Raw genomic sequence first — 16,562 nt, forward strand, 5'->3', positions numbered from 1 at the left:
ATGCCATGATCTACACGACGTAAGTGAATAAAGTTAAAATCTTTCGCAATTACAGTAAAACGCACGCCAATAAAAAGTCACTTACACGTCATCGTTTCGAATCTGATGAATGAAAACGGCGAAGCGAACATGTTTCTTCTGTCGTGTCGAGTGGGTGCTGCTTTTAAGCTAGTGCTGCGTTCTACAGGACGTAAGTGAATAAAGTTAAAATCATTCACAATTAAAATAAAACGCACGCCAATAAAAACTCACTTACACGTCGTCGTTTCGGATCTGATGATCGAAAAACGCGAAGTGAAAACGTGTGGGAGACACGTCTTTCCGTCGCATTGGGTGGGCGTCGCGTGTATTTAACCTCCCGCGGCATTACGCCCCCATCCGGGTTACGGCTAGTGGAATTTCCGCTTACGTAAGTTCCGGTAACATGTAATATCGTCGTCAAAATGTTAATGCATAGGTTTTTATTCCGGGTGAAGGATATTCCTTTTCATAGAATTCGGGGATGGGAATATTTACTGTAATTGACATACACACGGTTAATTGATTTACAGTAATCCCTCGTTTATCGTAGTTAATGGGGACCAAAACCACCCGCGATAAACGAAAATCTGCGAAGTAGCGACCAATTAACAAAAACAGGTAAAAAAAAAAAAAATTATTTTATTGATTTTTTTAAGTCCGCAAACGGTCCGTGAGAAGCTGCAAAACAACAGTGAGTCACATAGAGCAACAAACATATACAGTACTGTACTCCATGTATATTTAAAAAAAAAAAAAAATAAATAAATTTTTTTTATATGTTTGAAAAAATCCGCGATGCACTGAACCCACGATAAACGAACCGCGAAGCAGCGAGGGATCACTATTTATTTTTTTACATAAATGGAACGGTTTTGGGACGTCACAAACGCAACAGCGCTTTGTGATTGGATGATCAAGAATCCAGAGGTGGCAGTTCCACTCACAAAACAGTTCACAAACCTGGAGACAATGTCACCAGGCAATCACTGAATTGGAATCTGCAAGCAAAGCAGAAGAAGACCAAGGGTCACCTAGTGAAGATCTAGAGAACAAAAACTAAGGGCAACATGAAATTCCTGAAAAGAACTCACGAAGCTTGCAAAAATTGAACCAAGCGGAGAGCAGTTGTGCATGAATTATGTGCCACTTAGCGTTAAAAGTGTGGATGATGATGATGATGATGATGAGTAGTCCACCACAGGCGACAAAAACAAATGCGCCGATAGAAGCAGATTAGAAACATTAGCATGCGAGTCCGTCCAAATGCAGGCTTTTCCTTTATTCTGTGAGGAGTAATGATACCTCTCCAGTGTAAGGATGCAATTTCTGAAACGGCCCGAGAATTTCCATCTGATGTCACCCATCACCACTTTGTTGGATCAGTCTCTCTTCTTCTATCTTCTTTCTAAGCAATGGCACCTCCATGAATGAGATGAGCCAGAAGCCTGATAAAAGTGTGTAAAAGCTAGTACCTGACTGATACAGTAGGGGACTCGGGGGTGGGGGGAGGGGCGGCTAAAAAGAAGCCATTACCTGATATGCAGTATTGGCCTGTCAATGAAATAAGAACAGTGATGATAGGATACACACTGTACAAGAGCACAAATCCTTTTGAAACTGGTCGTCGGAGGTCGGGTCATATGACTTGACTCAAGTAAGATTCGAGTTACCATTGACTTGCGACTTGCTTGCCAAAAACTTAGGAATGACTTGATTTCACTTTAACTTGGTATACAAGAAACTCAATTTGACGATGACTCGAACTACATGACTTGACAAGTCATCCTTTTAATACTTTGAAGTGTGCATTTAAACACTTTTTGCCTTTTCAGGAAGGAAAGAAATAATTTGTTGTTGTTTCATTCCTGCCAACCTGGCAACCCAGGAAATGTCACCTTTTGGTGTGAAGTGGTTACATAAACACCAACAGTGATGCTAGCACCTCTGACGATCATTCATTTGATTTAATGGATTATCTTGTCGATGACGTTGGCAAAAGTAGGATGGCGACTCATAGCATGGAGACCCATCAACATCTACCTTCATTCGTCACTACAAAACCTGCAAAGACAGGTAAGCTAACATCGTATTTTAGCTAGTAATGCAAAGACTGGTTTGGGACCTGTAAAAACTGTGATTGTGAACAGGTAAGGACCAAAAACTAACGTAAGTGTGGGGTGGGCTGGTTTATGAAAACTGTCCAAACTGTTCATTTCGACACTTACATGCGGGTTCGCATATCCACCCGAAAAAGATGTGGAGTAGTTTGCCCATACACGATGGGTATAAGAGTCGGTACTTGAAAATGCGGCAGCTTTATTACACTGGTACGTGTATTGGACCACTTTGCATTACAATCACGATTGTTAAAAAAAGAAGAAAAAAAAAGGTTTTGAAATGGTAGACAGTAGTTTGGTTAGAAATACAATTGAGTTAGTTGATTCGGTAACTAACTTGAGGACTTGAAGGTTACAACTTGAGACTTGCTCAAATGCTTGTCACGAGCTCAAATGTGGCTTACTCCCACCTCTGCTGGACAGGACCGTTTTTGCTGACGGTGACTCGGCAAGAAAAAAAAAATCCCCAAGGCTATAAATAAAAACAACAGTTTACGCTGCTGTCAGAAATGTTTGATGCGCGCAGCACGTGCATCACCGTCTACTAATTTCCCATTTTCTGATGAACAGCAGTGCACGTAGTACATTTGACATCATAATGAAACGGTTGAGGGTGTCACGCCCCCGTGGGTCATGACCACACATCCTGATTCGAGTCTCTGTCAGTGTGTGTTTTCCTTCAATGTTGTGTGTGGTGCGGACATCCATCAGCTTGATGATATTTTAATGTCACATCCTTGGGCTGTCTCCGCTTCAACTGCCACCACCCACCGGCCCCTTCCTTCGTTACAAACATTTCCCCTCCTTGCCTCCCTCCCGCGCTTTGGCCATCACTTCATAAATAACCCCCCACATCATTAAGTAAACGCGCGGCCGCCTGTCACGGTGATCGATGGCTTATGTTCTCTCGCAGATGCAAGCACGCACACATTTAGGGTGTTGCTGAGCTGTGCGGGGTGTTTCATGCTCACAGACAAAGTCCGTCATAGTCTGTTCACCTCTGTGAAGAATACTCGCTTGTTCGTGGGTGAACATGCAAGATAGTATATCATCTCTGTTACCATTAGGCTGACACCCCAAATCTCACTCAGTCCTGTGGCAAGCTGTTACATTGATTCCTTGGTGGGATTCATCTGCTCCCGCTGTGTCCTAACAACGAGCCACTTTGACCTGACAAGTAGTTCCTCTGAGCACACCTTGTGGTGTGAATGTCTCAGGCCGACAACAGAGGTGTAGATGAAGTGTGGGCTGGCAGTTCCTGCTGTGCCAGCCTGCTGCTGGGTAAGCCGCCAGTACTGTGGCCCACAAAAAAGTTGCTCAGACAAGAGTGGGTGTGTCAGTGGGGTGGGGACAATAAACTGAGAAGGGGACACAGGAATGGGGAGCAACACCGGATGATGTAGAACATGAAAGAAAACAAGGGAAGTTGAGAACATGACAAAGCAACAGAGCAAAGTCACAGAAAATGAGAAGAAAATGGGGCCTAAGGGGGAATACGGGAAGGATGAGAGGAAACAACATCTAACGCTCGCTGGATTGGCATGAGAAGCAGGCAGATGGGGTGGGATGGAGGCACTGACAGGCACTTGGAGGCGTTGACAGGAAGTACAACAGGAGAAGGAAGAGACAAGTTGATGGTTTCAGGTGACAGAATGCAGCTTGAGTGTCGTGAGCTCCATTCGAAAGAAGGCGAATTCCCAAAGCTTCTTCTGCAAAAATAGCATCGGAGCACAACTGACACTTGCTCTCAATGCATTCTCAAATGCCAAAAAATATTTGTCGTAAGCAGCTACGACATTATCTTAAAAGGAGCTTTCTACCTGATTCACATTCCAACCCGATCCGGTATGATTTGGCATGAATAAATGTACCTAAATAAATTAATGCGATTCAAATAGGATCTGGGTAAAATTTGGTTCCATGCTTGACAACTTCTGTTCAAATCACATACAATTTAGAATAGATCTTTGTGACATGGACCAACGCATTAAATGCCAGTGAATTCAGTAAATGGAGCAAAAGTAATTGCAGTGGTGCTCGCACAACTAGTCGTGCTAGCCTTTTGTGTATATGTAGAAATATAAAGTATAGTGGTGCCTTGTTGCAAGAATGACTCGACTTCTGAGTTTTTGAAGATAAGAGCTATCTTTCAGCCGATTGTTGGCTTTGACTTGTGCATACGAACTTAAGATATGAGCGCCGTATGGTGTCAGGGAACTCGACTCATCTCACAACAACCAGCAGTTTGGCGGATAACATTTGTGAGAAATGAGGTTTCAAGTTGTCGATTGCCACTCCCGCGTAAAGCTTACTGTCAAACTAAACATAAAACAAAGGAGAGAACAACCACATAACTTCGCCTTTTTGCACTGCAGGGCATGGATCCTACATTAGAGTGAGAAGGTCTAGCGCAGTGGTTCTTAACCTTGTTAGATGTACCGAACCCAAGTCTATATTTTTTTAATTGTGCACAAAATGAATCAGCCAGTGATGGCCAAGCGGGCGTATCATAACTAATTGAGATGTTGAGTTGGGTGTGTCTTTACCTCCATGGCATAGGCTCTGTCGAACCCCTGAGACTGATTCACCGAACCCCTTGGGTTCGATCGAACCCAGATTAAGAACCACTTCTCGAGCGGTATTGTCTATCAGTCTCGTCATTGGCAAATTCCACTGGTTCTGTTGTGTGTGTACTGTGCCAGTACGCGTGTGTGTGTGTGTGTGTGTGTGTGTGTGTGTGTGTTTGTGACTTGTTGTTTGAGTGACTTAGGGTTGCACAGAGTGTGATCAGAAAATCAGCACAGATGGGCCAGGAATCCAAATCACCTAACAGCCTGGTTTTCGGATCTTAACTTTCCTGGAAAACACCTTTAAAGTCTTTGATTGTGATGATTATTTGATATCTTGTGGTCATATTGTGACCCAAAATGTTTTGTTTATTGATCAAAAATGGTTTATTCTGAAAGGTTGATTAAAATGAGAGGGGGAGATGCTTGGAAGAATACCTTGCTTTCGTAAATGCTCAAAGTTGAGATGCCAAAAGAGGCAGGCGCTTGCACACAAACAAATGAAAGACCAAATGACAAAAACCAAGAACTTTCTCTTGGGTGGGATTTTTCATCGGGTTACTTGTCACTGAATTTGCAGAAAAAAAGTGTGGTTAGCTAGCTGTTTAAAATGAGTGGATGTGGAGCACCGTGTCATTTTCCTCTGGCTGTCAACATCTTTTTCTCTGTTGTGACAATATGCAGATTATTCACGGGATTTTATTTTGTTTTTCAAACCCTCCATGTTACTAACTTGGAACTGTCTCTCAGGTAGAGTTTGCATCAGAATAATTTGGATTGATAAGATCTGTGTATTTGTGTTGAAAATCAACCAAAGATGGTTGTGGGTGGACCAAGTCGCAATATACTGTATATTTGTAAAAGAACGTGATTGAGGGCGAGCAGCTGGTTCGGGGTGTTTTTCTGAAGATGGCTGTTGGTTTTAAATGCATCTAGATTTGCTGTGTTGAAAGCACTTTGAATCAAACATCTTAAAGCGAGAAGATTGCCTGTCATTTGGAGAACCGCCAGCGAGCTGCCAACTAAATTCTGCTCATTGCGGGAGGGCAGAATATGCTCTCTACACATCCAAGCTAAGCCAAGAACTATATGAACGCTATGAAATAGTGTATCATGTTTTGGAATGATGAGGTTGTGCAGTTGAACGGAGCAGAGCTGAATACCTGCGATCCAGATGTCATAATGTGAGGGGATTTGAATCAAACACGGGGGAAGTTAACGCTTCAACTTGGGGCTTGTTGAAAAATTACTGAAGCGTAAACACAGCTTTTTGTGAGAGAAACTAAGAATAGATGAAAATATTTCATGTGGAATAGTTGCGGCTTAATCTCCAAATTTTACGGTAGTCAGTCTTCCGAGCAAATTTGAGGATAAAACACTCTCGTGGCTGACTCCGACAAACCGCATGCATTTTAGCATGTGATGTGCCGCAAACTTGCGCCCCAATTATAGACTGAAGGGCAACACCCATGCACACACGCCCGTGCACACGCTCGCTTCGTCACCATCTGTGTCACCTCAGCTTTGGCCTCAGTTGAGGTTGCTAAAGCAGGAAGCAAATGCAGGCTGAAAGCTTCTGTGTACACACCCGTGCACAAATACAGTAACTAAAAGTGATGCGGTGAACCTCGGACCTCCTCTGAGATCACAGAAAACATACCGTGGCCTTTTATTGTCACTCTCACCCCCTGACACGTGTAACCCGCCGCCCCGCCACTAAGCCAGCGCTAATTAAAGGACAGCTCGCTCTCCAGACCGGACCGTTGTACTATTTTAGCCCGTATAATTACAAGCACACCACGCCACACGTTGTTTTTTTTCCCACCATAAACCGAGAATAACCCTGAACAAGTTACTCGGACCAGCTGCTGAGGAACAGGCCACGTTCACTTTTTTTCAGCGCCGGCTCCCAGACAGGTTTTTGTAATCCAGTGTGATGTTTCCTTACCCAGTGTGCTAGCAGCAGTTTTGTCGTCCAGAAGTAAAGTCACCATGAGTTATTCCATCCACGGACTCCTCTTGGCTGTCATCAGTGCAGAACTTCCCTCAGGCTCGCCACGTGCTGTTTTTTGCTCACTTTTATTTTAAGTCTCTTCATTCTGATGCCGCATAGCGACCCCGCGTTCTCCCTTTTTGGGCCGGCAAAGACTCCTATCTGGGCCCACGGGCAAAGTGCTGTGCGCAACATGCGTTTGATTTAAGAGGTTCTCGCTGGGGTTATTCCAGTAATTTACCTTTTGCTGAAATACATTTGGACAGCAATTGTAGTAAATGAGACAGAGAGTTGGGTGACAGTTTACACTAAAGACGTGGATTATTCCCTTTGCTTTGCAATGGATTTGACTGGAGAATGAATGTTTTCGTACTTACGGAAGGACTTGGTCACCAGAACCTTGAGGGGGAGCATACACAAACATACACAAACATTCTTCACGTTTTCCAATGCTGTAAAAATGTGTCGAATAAATATTACATTTCAACATTTCTGTCAACGAAGATTTGCACCATAGCCTGCGACACACGTTTCTATTACCAGAGCGGGGTGCCAGGCAGATGACTGTTGAAAAAAAATCATAATAATAATAAACTGCATTTCATGTACAATTCACTGAGGGTACTGGCAAAGAATGGGAATCTGGAGGGCCGAGAGAAGCATTTTTAAATGGTGTACGTGAGCGTACACGTCCCATCCCACGTTAATTTTAGCGTGTGTAAGTGCGTGCGTATGTGTGCGTGTGTGGTAACGGGTCTATCGCGGGAGGCTGGTTGATGGAAAAGTAAATCTTCGTTCGAAATATGTTAAGTACCCCTGCTCTACAGCAGTGTTTTTCAACCCGTGTGCCACGGCACACCATAAATATCCAATTTGTATGCCTGTGCGGTCTTTCGCCCAGAAAGTAATCATGTAGTACCCTCCCATACCGCTAGGGAGCCGCAACAGCTAGCCAATTGCCTTGTGTTTCGACGAGAGACGAGCGAATTTGTGACGCATGAATGCAGGACGACGGTGAAACAATAAATATGAAAGATGATAAAATACTGTTTTCTTTGTGTTCATTTGATTCCAATTCAAGCTGTTGTAACGTCATTCTTCAATATTAAAAACGGTTACAGTAACAACATAACACGTTAATTGTTAAGTGTGCCTTGGCTCAAAAAAGTTTGAAAAACACAGCTCTACAGGATGCACTGCAGGGAAAAAAAACATTTAATTATGAAGGCTCATTGTGTATTTGTAGCCAACTTAGTCATTTTGATAGTAGGCTAATTTGGCTAATATAGATACATGTGTTGCCTTCATTTGTAAAAGGCTTATAGAAGGCTTTTAATTTTTTGCGGCTCCAGACATAATTGTTTTTTGTTTTTTGGGCCAATATGGCTTTTTCAACATTTTGGGTTGCCGACCCCTGGTCGAGGCGAGTGAGCATCTGCTCAATAGGGGAGCGGTTCAAAGTACTTTTGCCACTAAGCAAAGCAGAATAGCAACCCTTGTGGACCAAAATACTGCCTGATGATAGTCTACACATGTAAGACACATGCTTATTTTGCATCTTAGATGGATTTTGCGGGTAGGAGGAAGCTAAGGAAAGATGAAATAAAAAAAGAAGCCAATGTACAGGATCCTAATGATGCCATTTGAAAAGCGACGGCGGAGGAAAGCTGCTTGGAGAAGACCAATCTGTGCGTCTCAGTGGCAGAATGAAAGCTTGGGCTTTGTGTCAAAGCATTTGGGCTCTCGTTGGAAGCTTATTGTACATGTGAGCGTCACAACATTGCATCAAAGCCCATAGTGCTCCAAGAAAGTCATTTCCTGAGTGCCAGCAATACTTACTGATGAATGTGACAGCTGTGCCGCCCCTGTGTATGTGCGCGCGCGTATGCGCGTGCGTGTGTGTCTCAGTCTCATCTGGCACCGTCAAAGCAGAGCTCTCTAATTTGAGGAAAATGGAGAAGAGTTAGTCTGTGCTCATTCAGCCAAACACAATTATACATTTTGGAAGACAGAGATTGTTGCACGGATGTCGGGGGCGGGGGGCAGGAGTGGGTGGATTCTCCTTTGTCAGGCCCACAAATACACAAAGCAGGCATAATGCCACATCATAACAGAGTTTGACATACCTTATTTTGTCCTGACCAACTCAAATCTTGGACCAAAATTGATCTGCCATGATGACCTTGTTTTTTTTTTTTGGTTTTTTTTTTTAATTAGATAAATGTCATTAAAGCCCGTATCTCACTGCGCGGCAAAGGTTTGCAAGAGTTTGCATTCATGTTGGTTTCTCGTCGACGTTTGCAAACAGTCCTCCTGCGCTCTTTCAATTTTTTTTTTTTGATTGTGCTCAAATTTTCTTTTGCACCCTTGAATGAACCCTGATGAAAAAACATAAGCTACCCGCACAAACACTCTCAAGCCTTCGCCGCAAAATCAGATACCACCACAAAACTAGCTGTCAAGTTTGAATAAATGGGATTGTGTTTGAAAAGCATCCATGGTGTGTTTGCCTGTGATTTCAACGTGCTAATGTAGAATCTAGACACTGCCTCCAGGCCATTATGGTAATATAATCAATAGACAAAAGAATTTGGACTCAGTTTGTCTGAACACACTTCCCTCTCCTCCTCACTACCATCTCCCCTCTGACCTCTTTTTTTTTTCCTCTCCAGCATATCACTAAGAATGCTCATTGTCCTTTTCAGCACGTACACACACTGAGGTCCTCCACCTGACTCCCAGCACCCCGCTGCGCCTAATGACCCATTCGCTTGACAAAATATGCCTTGTCTGACACACAAAGCTGGCATATTTGCTTTGTACGAGCCTTTTCAATTTGAAAGCAAGATCTAATATTGGAACACAGGCACACAGATGGCAAAAAGCCATTCGAGTCCGCCTGCGAGAGACTGCCTCTCCCCGGTCGTGGCTCCGGGTTTCACGTTGAGAGACATTAGTCCTCCCTGTAGTAACCCGCACATGCTAATGAATGTGCTGATGTACAATAGCATTCAGAATGAGTTCGTACGCGCTTGCAGAAGAGTGCAATAAGTCTGCCCCACGTGCAGCGATTTGGGCTCATTGAGCTGTGTTTGTTCTGTCAAGCCCCGTGTGGCTTGTGTGTTTCTGCCTGACCCCGTGCTTGCTTGTTTAGCTTGTCGGTGCACTTGTATACGTCTGTCAATGTGCATGTGAGCACCATGCGCAGGGTGCATGCTTTCATGCAACGGCGCGTGACAGTTTTGACAGGTAAAACCATCCTTTGGGTAAACAGCCTGTGTCTGGATCAGAAAACGCAGACCAGACGTGTGATTAGACATCACTGGAACTTGACCTTAAAATTCTGTCAAGGCAGCCCATGGCTTCTGTAAGGTGCACCAACTACATTTCCTTTGTTAGTCAGCGATAAAATAGCAGACGTGTTAGTGAAATGATAATGGCAGTGCCGATGTGTTGAAAATACTTGGCGTGAACATTTAAAACAAACAGCTTGGAACACGTTGTCTCATTTGTATCTGTTAGCTGTCTGCTGAACTAAACACTGAACGGCCTTTTTGGGGGACATGCTCCAGACTAGGTTCAAATCCATGTGGCACTTTAACAACAACCACACTTGTGACAAATTGCTCTACATGAAACAAAAATACCAATAATAATACAATCATGAATAGCTCCTTAAAATATTTTCTAATTAAAAGTTGGACACATTCCTTTCACTGTGGCATTTTTTTTATTCCTTTGTCGCATAGGTTGTGTGTAGCTGTTAGGAGATGAGAGTCTCCAATGACAAGTGCGGGGGTGCCAGAATAACTGACGTTGATGGCCGGGACACTGAAATTGTAATTTTGCAAACACAGCATGTGTGCATGCATGACATCACTCACATTTGCTGCAAGCTGAGTTTGAAAGTAAACAAGCAGCTGTCGTCTTCTAACAGCTGGTAGTTCGTCTGTTGGCGAGTAACACGTGCAGAAAGATCGGTAAAGTTCTCCTCCTCCATCTGGTCGTAGCTCCTTGCTTTTGTGACTCCTCATGTTTGCCGCTCCTCACACCCGTAGCTCGACACAGTTGGCGCATCATGGAATGACAAGTGACCAAAGTCCAAAAGCCCCGATACTCTCCACGCTACACAAACGGCACTCTTGTAAATATCTTGCCGTGAAGGCGCAAAACAACAAGTGCAGATACGCTTCGACAAAGAACATCATATCCAGAAATGCTGAAAAAAAACAGTCCACAGTGGGTTTACATGTTGCATAATGAACGTGAAATGAGAAAAAAACAAAAAGGTGGAAACGTACTCATTACTGAGAAAATGAGCGAAGCTGTTGGAACAGGCTGCCAACTCTAAGGCACCTCGGGCATACGAGACAACAGTTGAACTGCCAACCATAGTGTCGGAAATAAACAGGTGGGAACAGCACAAAGTAGCACAGAAGCCACAATAGTGAGCGCCGTAACAAAACTGGAAACAAAAATAGCATGTCACATTCTTGGCGTGATCTGAATACTAATCCGGATACTTCGGTGTGGGTGATGTCTCGAAAAACATGAGCAGGTAATTTTTCAACCTACAGCTCATAGAAAGATGAATGAACAGTGAAGATAGTTTTGGAAGAGATAAAAGAAGGCAGCTTTTAACTGCTGGCTTTTATCAGAGGTTACCACTGGCTATTAGTTTTGCTGCAGCCGTGCCCATACAGCTTAACTATTCTTTGTGACGATAATATATACCGTATTGGCCCGAATATAAGACGGCCCTGATTATAAGACGACCCCCTCTTTTTCAAGACTCAAGTTTGAAAAAAAACTTTTTGAACACCAAATTAATTTTTATACAGAAAATAATTACAGTACATCTGAAACAAATGATTCTAATAACATATTTGAGAGAAAAAGCATGTTATTTTGCCTCATTCAAATCTTAATATCTGAACATTTAAATATGTAAACTAAAGTGCAATCACATTCGTAAATGAATGGCTTCTGGTTTTATAAAATGTAAATTACATCATAATTTCTCCTCAGCTTCCGGTTAACCTGGCCGATCTTCGACCCACTTTTCTCCAGATTGTCGCTACGTTTCTCCATTTTCTGTTATCTCTCTTCTATTATTTTCTTCTCTTTTCTTTCTTACCGCTATTTTTTATTTTTCTTCTTCGTGCTACCGCTATTTTTATTTTTATTCTTTGTGACAGGGGTTCACTTTGGCCTGGGGAGTCAAGTTCAGCATTCGCTTCAATGATATCTGGCGCCATCTAGCGTCGTGAATGGGTATAATGTCTAGACCCCGAATATAAGACGGCCCCCACTTTTTCAGTCTTATGTCAATGCAAAAAAACACCGTCTTATATTCAGGCCAATACGGTACTATTTCGTATGAACCTGGAGCTAAGAAGCAAAGCATGTGGCAAGTCGCTTGTCGCCAAAATGCTCAAGTGCAGTCTCTGAATGGGGCTAGCAGTGCCAAGAGCCTCTCAAATAGCCACACGCTCTCCATTATTTCTCGCCTGTTTCCCCTTTGTTATTGCTGTCAATATTATCGTTATTGTTATTGATATTATCATAACATAGCTACAGCGGCCTCCGTGGCAGGCTGTTTCCTTGACAAGCGTGACGTTGTTTGTGGTTCAGTCTCGTTCACTATAGGTGTGTACCAAAGAGTCACCGACTAATTGGTTTGCGGTTATTCAGGAGGGAATGTGATGCCACCGCGATCAGACGCAGGGTTGAAAGCTGGGTGAAAAGTTGCAATTCATATTCACAATTTTATGGTACATGCCAACGCAGCCCCCCATCACCAATTCCCCCCCTCCCCACCTCGAGCATCCCTCATGTGTCTTCATCTCCTTTGTCTCAATCTGGTTCAGTTACGTGTATGCTTCTTCTCTGTAAAAATTCACCACTCGTGACTCTCTCCTCCTCATAAGGTGGTGCTTAATGACTCGCCAAAATGCGGTTACGTTGCAGGTCTCTTATACCGACATTAGCATTGTCGTCACTGCACTCGTGAAGCCCTTCGCGGCCTATGCTCGGGGTTCCATTCTGTTGAATTGGGAGCACAAAATTCATGGTTAGAGCGAGCTATGTTTGCAATTATCGCCAACAAGAGGACAAGGAAGAGTTTTTTCTGGTCTTTTACAAGTTGGCGTGAAAACGCAAATATGCACCAAAGTAGCATTTGTAGTTTTACTCAATGCGCACTTGAGTGGCTTTAATCAGGGGAGGATGTGTGCCCCCTCCGCCCTGCTCTGCATACAGTCGTCGTTGTTGTTGTTGGTTTTTTTTTTTTTTTAATGGCCAGTGTTTTTGGCATAAAACATCCACACACATGTTCATCATGAGGGCGCAGAGCTGACTTGCGGTTCCATGTGTTTGTGTTACCACATGTGGAGCATTCCAGTCTTCAATCCTTTGTTGTTTGATACCACTAAAAAGGCGGCATGCAAAACACATTCAAAATCTTTTTGGCAAAGCCGCTTTGTTAAATTCCCTTTTGAAACAGGGGCGCCCACATTTGATCCTCATTATTTTCTACATGGACAATCCATCGTGAGTGAGGTGTTTTTGGATGTGTCGGTGGTTTGAAAAAAAAAAAAAGAAAGAAACTGCGAGAACCTTTTTATTATTTACAGTATGTCACGAACTATCTTCTAGAATAGCTTTCCTGAAGTGTATGGCTGATGTGAATCAAACGCAAATATGAAGAAATTTTTTCTTGTCAAGCACCAAGTAGGGTGACCAATTTTTGGGGCAAGGACTTTTTAATTCAAGATTCTTGTGCTAATTTGATGTTACGCTCATTGTCATGAGTTCAGATGGCAATATGGGATGGATTTTAGAAACCGCATTCTTCATTGCGTCTTGGAGTGAATCAGGGACTCGAAGTCACTCTTTCAGTTAAGACTCAGTGTACGACTGATTCATTATTTATTTATTTATTTTTAAGGGCTATTTCTCATTTGAACTGGGGCCTGTCACAGTTTTGTATGGAGTTTATCATATTAACGCCATAAAGTGGGAGGACGACTGGACTTGGGCTTCGAGAGTCACCGTTCTGTTGCGTTCCCTTGCAGGTGGCACCCAGAAGTGACGAATCCCGACATTTGCACCTGTATGAGGAATTGGACGGGCCGCACCCCACACACGCTAGGTAAGAGCAACTCTTTCTTCCTCAATGCAGGGGGACAGGGACAGGATTATGCCGATCTTTGTGCCCCCCCCCCCCCCGCAAACCCCTCCCATACACACGCACACTTACACACCGACATATACGGCCCGGGCTAATCCTCTTTGGAGCTCATAATTAAATCTGGAGTGTTTGCCTTGGGAGTGTCTACCCATCCCAGGAATAGGACTGATCAGGTCTCCGGAGAATACGGCACCGGCAGGAAGCTTATGCGAACAACCAGCCTGAGGACGCTCAGCACGCGCAGCCTCTCATGTGGCTTTACTGCCGCTGTGTTCACTCCTTGTGTTTGTTTAGCTGCTCTCCTGTCAAATTAGGAACGTAAACGCGTGTGGCTCATCAGTTCTCTGTTGAAGGTTTCACATTAGTGCCGCGCAGCAGAGGGGCGCGAGGATGCAAGGTGAATGTAGAGAGGACACCAGTAGGGAGATGAGGAGAGAGAAAAGTCATTTCACGGCTTATTGGGCCGCCTGATATAAGCGAAAGCAGGGAGCGAACCAAGAGGGCACATCACGGAGCAGAAGAATGAGGAAGAATTCAAACTGAGACCTGGTGACATTGGATAGTTCAGAACCAACAAGACTTTTGTTTTTCATTAAACTATGTGGGTTGATATAAAAGTTAAACAAGATGGTAAAATCTTTTGATGTGGATTGCAAAATATGATATATTTGAAGAAGTGGCAGCATACGGTGACCCTTTCCTTGAGCTGCTTTAGTCCAGCTTCAAATCTTGGCTCTGTGTGGTTTGGATGTTTTGCCCGTGCCTCCGAGTCCTCCGGCTTCTTCCGTCATTACAAAAATCTGTGCGTGTTAGGTTAAGTGACAACTCAAAATTGTCTGTAGGTGTGAATATTTTGATCAATGCTTCTTTTTTTAATCTGTGCTCTGTGATGGATGGGTGAGCGGTCCAGGGTGTAAGCCTGCCTCTCGCCCAGTGATTCCCAACCTTTTAATTGAGCCGAGGCACATATTTGAACTTCGCAAAATTGCACGGCACACAACCAAACAAATTTGTTACGAAAAGGATACAAATGTAAATTTCATACTTTTTGCCATCTAATAGATCATTTATTTGTTCTTTCTGTCACTACAAGTTGCTGGCATAGATAGATGGCCAAAAATACATTATTTGCCAATCATTTTCTCACCAATTACCGGTAAGTGGAATTTGAAGTTCCCGCAGCACACCGTTAGAGCTTTCGCGGCACACTGATGTTTCTCTGGCACATTGGTTGGGAACCACTGTTCTTACCCATAGTCACGTAAGATAGGCTCCAGTTCCCCTAGATAAGGGCTAAAAAACAAACCACCATTGCACAGTTACTTATTAATAGTGATTGTTTTCATGTTTAAGATGCGCATTGATGGACTGTATTTTGAATCGAAAAAATGAACCCGTATTCAGTGTGTTTGAGCTGTTTTGAATTATTTTAGGCCTCACACCTGCTGCTTGTCATCAGTGTGTACAGTTTGAATTTGCCTCGAAAGGCGAGAGAGAATCAGAACTGCGTCAACACGTGACGCTTCACATTACAGCAAGAGGGACAGGCAGCGTATGTTCTCCAAGTCTTGTTTCATTTTGTTTCTTCATCAAGATGAGAAAAGAGGAGGAGGAGGAGCAAGCAACCAAGAAACTACAGCAGTGAATAGAATGCGTCTCTGATAGTGGAAGTTGAACTTGTTGCAAAATCCCCTCGGGTGCCGCTGTTATTGAAAGCCATTTCCTCTCAAAATGAGTGCGCCTCCGCCATTGGCCTGTCTCTCATTAGCATACATTTGGGCTGCCTTTGTGTCGAGCTGGTCCGGTGCCGCAGCTGGAAGGAGGGGAGAGAGGGAGGGATGGAGGGGGGTAGAGAGAGAGCAAGAGAGAGAGCGAGAGAGAGCGAGACAGAGAGAGAGAGAGAGAGAGAGAGAGAGAGAGAGAGAGAGAGAGAGGTGGCGGGGGGGGGGGGGCATGGGCGGGCATGTGTGTATTTGGATAATTTACAAGTGAAGCACCTCACAGATGGGATTGCACAGAGAGAGGGTGGTACTTAGGATGGGATCAAATTGAGGCAAAGTACAGTGAGTGTCAATCTGTAGCTGCAACTTTGTCCCTGCGAATGAAAGCACATGTGGGTGGGGTGATGCCTCATTTCAACCACAATGTACTAGTTTTGTGTCTTTCCCCTTCGTGTTACTCCGGTGTCTGACGTCATCGGCATTGTGGCATTGCTCAATCAAACTCGCTTGTTTACACTTTAGGCTGGACTCAAAAGAAGAGGCGTTTATGCTTTGCCAGTCTAGTGAACAAGATTTTAAGCGGCACGGAGGTCCTCGCCACAGGCAGGATGATAGTGCGACTGAGCCGCTGGTCTGCCTCTCTGTTAGCTGAGGGGTACAACCCAGCCGGACGCCGCAGGCCACATGTGCACGCTGACATATGGACGACATTAATATTATTACCAATTCAAAGCAGCAGGTCATTGCACAGTGACCCTGCCCCAGGTTATCCAATCGCAGCCCCTCCCGTGAACCATTCCCTGAAGGTGATTGGATTAGGGGCTCTATGGTGGCGCGTTGTTGTTTCATGCTTCTGAAGAATGGGAACGTTTGGAAAGATATACGTGTGTGTGTGTGTGTGTGTGTGTGTGTGTGTGTGTGTGTGTGTGTGTGTGTGTGTGTGCGTGCGTG

The 16,562-nt window shown here is 44.0% G+C and overlaps 1 protein-coding gene across 2 annotated transcripts in view; it reads left to right on the forward strand.

Moving 5' to 3' along the window:
• Positions 1 to 16,562, forward strand: part of pard3ba (par-3 family cell polarity regulator beta a) — a 147,955-nt gene that overhangs the window by 124,552 nt on the left and 6,841 nt on the right. For both annotated transcript variants that reach the window (XM_019878478.1, XM_019878479.1), the window contains exon 23: positions 13,775 to 13,851. In XM_019878478.1, coding sequence (XP_019734037.1) covers positions 13,775 to 13,851 — 77 coding nt within the window. The remainder of the gene's footprint in view (positions 1 to 13,774; positions 13,852 to 16,562) is intronic.

The sequence above is a fragment of the Hippocampus comes genome, unplaced genomic scaffold, assembly GCF_001891065.2.
Source record: "Hippocampus comes isolate QL1 unplaced genomic scaffold, H_comes_QL1_v1.1 scaffold345, whole genome shotgun sequence".
Lineage (NCBI taxonomy): Eukaryota > Metazoa > Chordata > Actinopteri > Syngnathiformes > Syngnathidae > Hippocampus > Hippocampus comes.